Genomic DNA, 2,195 nt, shown 5'->3' with positions numbered 1-2,195 from the left:
ATTTGCAACCACGCTGACAGGAGCAGCTCAATCATGGTTTTCATCTCTACCGGCAGGATCCATCAGATCATTTGAAGAGTTCGGAGGTAGATTCTTGCTGAATTTTGCTACGAGTAAAAAACAGCCGAAGTCCGAATTTGCACTGGGAAAAATAAAGCAACAGCCCGGTGAAACCTTGCAGAAGTATTTGGACCGCTTCAAAATGGCCGCCTTACAAGTTCCCGGGCTATCTGAGAATGTTCATTTACATTTGGTCATCGCCGGCCTACACGAGTCCTCCAGGTTGGCTAAATCCGTATACAAAGACCCAGTCCGAACTCTAGTTGAGTTCACTGCACGGTCCAAAAAATATTTGGAGCTCGAACATATGGAGATTGAAAACGCAAACCCAAGGCAACACCACGGCCAGATGGAAAAACTTGGAAATCGAAGGCAAAATGATTTCCGGGGTAAAAGGCCAGAAGAGAAAGTTTCAACAAAAGTAAGATTTGACAGATATGCACCTCTGAATTCGTCCAGATCCCAAATTTGGAGGGAGGTAGCATCCACCGAAATGAAAAGGGTGGATAGGCAACGGCCATTACTGAATCCAGCCAGTCTGGACCAGTCTCGATATTTCGCGTTCCACGATGGCCCTGGTCACACAACCGATGAATGCTGGGATCTTAGAGACGCAATTGAAAGATATATCAGAGAAGGAAAGTTGCGTCAGTATTTGATAAGAACTCAGGGATGGAAGAATAATAAGAAGAGGAGAGGACGATTTGCCAGCCCGTCCCGGGAAAAGAAGTTCAGGGATGAGGGCCGAGGTAAGAAGCCGGCCAAAGAAGAGGATGAATTCATAGAACTTGAATTTGAATGCAATGTTATTAGCGAGGGTTTTGGTGGAGGAGGTGATACCATGAATGCCAGGAAGAAGTACTTAAGAGAGGTGCTTTCAATACGAGAGCGACCTAAGTTTAAAGAAGCCGAACCGGAAGCACCACTACTATTTTTTACTAAGAAAGAGTTAGAGGACGTCATGCCGGGACACGTTGACGGGTTAGTTATCACCGGTACATTAGTCAACTGTAAAGTCAAGAAAATATTTGTGGATAACGGCAGTTGTGCCAACATAATTTTGTGGCAGGCATTCCAGAAAATGAACCTGGATGTGGAAGATTTGAAACCCTGCAACACGGGTTTGATTGCATTCAATGGTCGTGATATTATCCCTAAGGGGTACATTGACCTGAGGCTTACCATGGGAACAAAGGAGGCCTACAAGTCGGAAATGGTAAGATTCATAGTAGCTGACTTCCCGTCGGAGTATAACGTAATTCTGGGAAGGCCAACTATCCACGATTGGGATATGCTGGTCTCCACCAAGCATCAGAAGCTCAAGTTGATCGATAAGCATAAAACGGTCATCACCATTGCTGGGGATCAAAAAGAATCTTGGGACAGCTATTTTAAGTCAGTTAGAGCAGTAGGAAATAATCTTAAGACTCCTGCCGGGGTGAACCCCAATAATAAGCAGGATAGTTCGGGGAAGAAGGGAACAACATCGATTAACTTGGTGGAGTTGGACATGAGGGATGAAACTCAGATCCCGAGGCCGGAACCCGATAGAGAGCTGGAGGAGGTAGTCATTGGAGAAGAAACTCAAGCTGCCAAAATCGGAAAGGGGCTGGCGAATGAGGACAAAATTTGACTTACTGAGTGCCTAAGAAGGAACGTGGACGTCTTTGCTTGGAAATCCTCAGAGATACTTGGAGTGGACCCTCATTTTTGTTGTCACAAGCTCGCAGTATACCCGGGATCTAAGCCAGTAGCCCAGAAGAAAATGAAGCTCAACGCGGAACGTCGGCAAGTACAGGAAGATCATGTGAGGGAGTTGCTGGAAGCAGGATTCATCAGAGAAATACAATACACAACCTGGCTATCTAATGTGGTGATGGTTAAAAAGCCAAATGGGAAATGAAGGGTGTGTACGGACTACACTGACCTGAATAAGGAATGTCCCAAAGATGCATACCCCATGCCCAATATAGATCAGCTCGTTGACAACTCATTCAGGTTCCAGATGTTATCCTTCATGGATGCATATTCGCCGTATAACCAGTTCCCACTACACCTTGAAGACCAAGAGAAAAATGCTTTAATCGCAGAGAGGGAAAACTATTATTATAATGTGATGCCCTTTGGATTGAAGA

The 2,195-nt window shown here is 45.2% G+C and overlaps 1 protein-coding gene across 1 annotated transcript; it reads left to right on the top strand.

Annotated features, from left to right (window-relative positions):
• Positions 1 to 202: 202 nt before the first annotated feature.
• LOC133305724 (uncharacterized) lies at positions 203 to 1,693 on the top strand. The gene has a single exon (XM_061505964.1). It carries the CDS (start codon positions 203 to 205, stop codon positions 1,691 to 1,693), a length of 1,491 nt encoding a protein of 496 aa, XP_061361948.1.
• Positions 1,694 to 2,195: the final 502 nt, after the last annotated feature.

The sequence above is a fragment of the Gastrolobium bilobum genome, unplaced genomic scaffold (assembly GCF_033153095.1).
Source record: "Gastrolobium bilobum isolate Gb01-03AN ecotype WA unplaced genomic scaffold, APGP_CSIRO_Gbil_v1 utg20385, whole genome shotgun sequence".
Lineage (NCBI taxonomy): Eukaryota > Viridiplantae > Streptophyta > Magnoliopsida > Fabales > Fabaceae > Gastrolobium > Gastrolobium bilobum.
The sequence above is the reverse complement of the archived record's forward strand: the minus strand, read 5'-3'. Positions and strand labels throughout refer to the sequence as shown.

What these genes read in the sequence shown, in the direction of transcription:
- LOC133305724 (XM_061505964.1), top strand. Translation starts at nt 203, where the DNA reads ATGGCCGCCTTACAAGTTCCCGGGCTATCTGAGAATGTTCATTTACAT.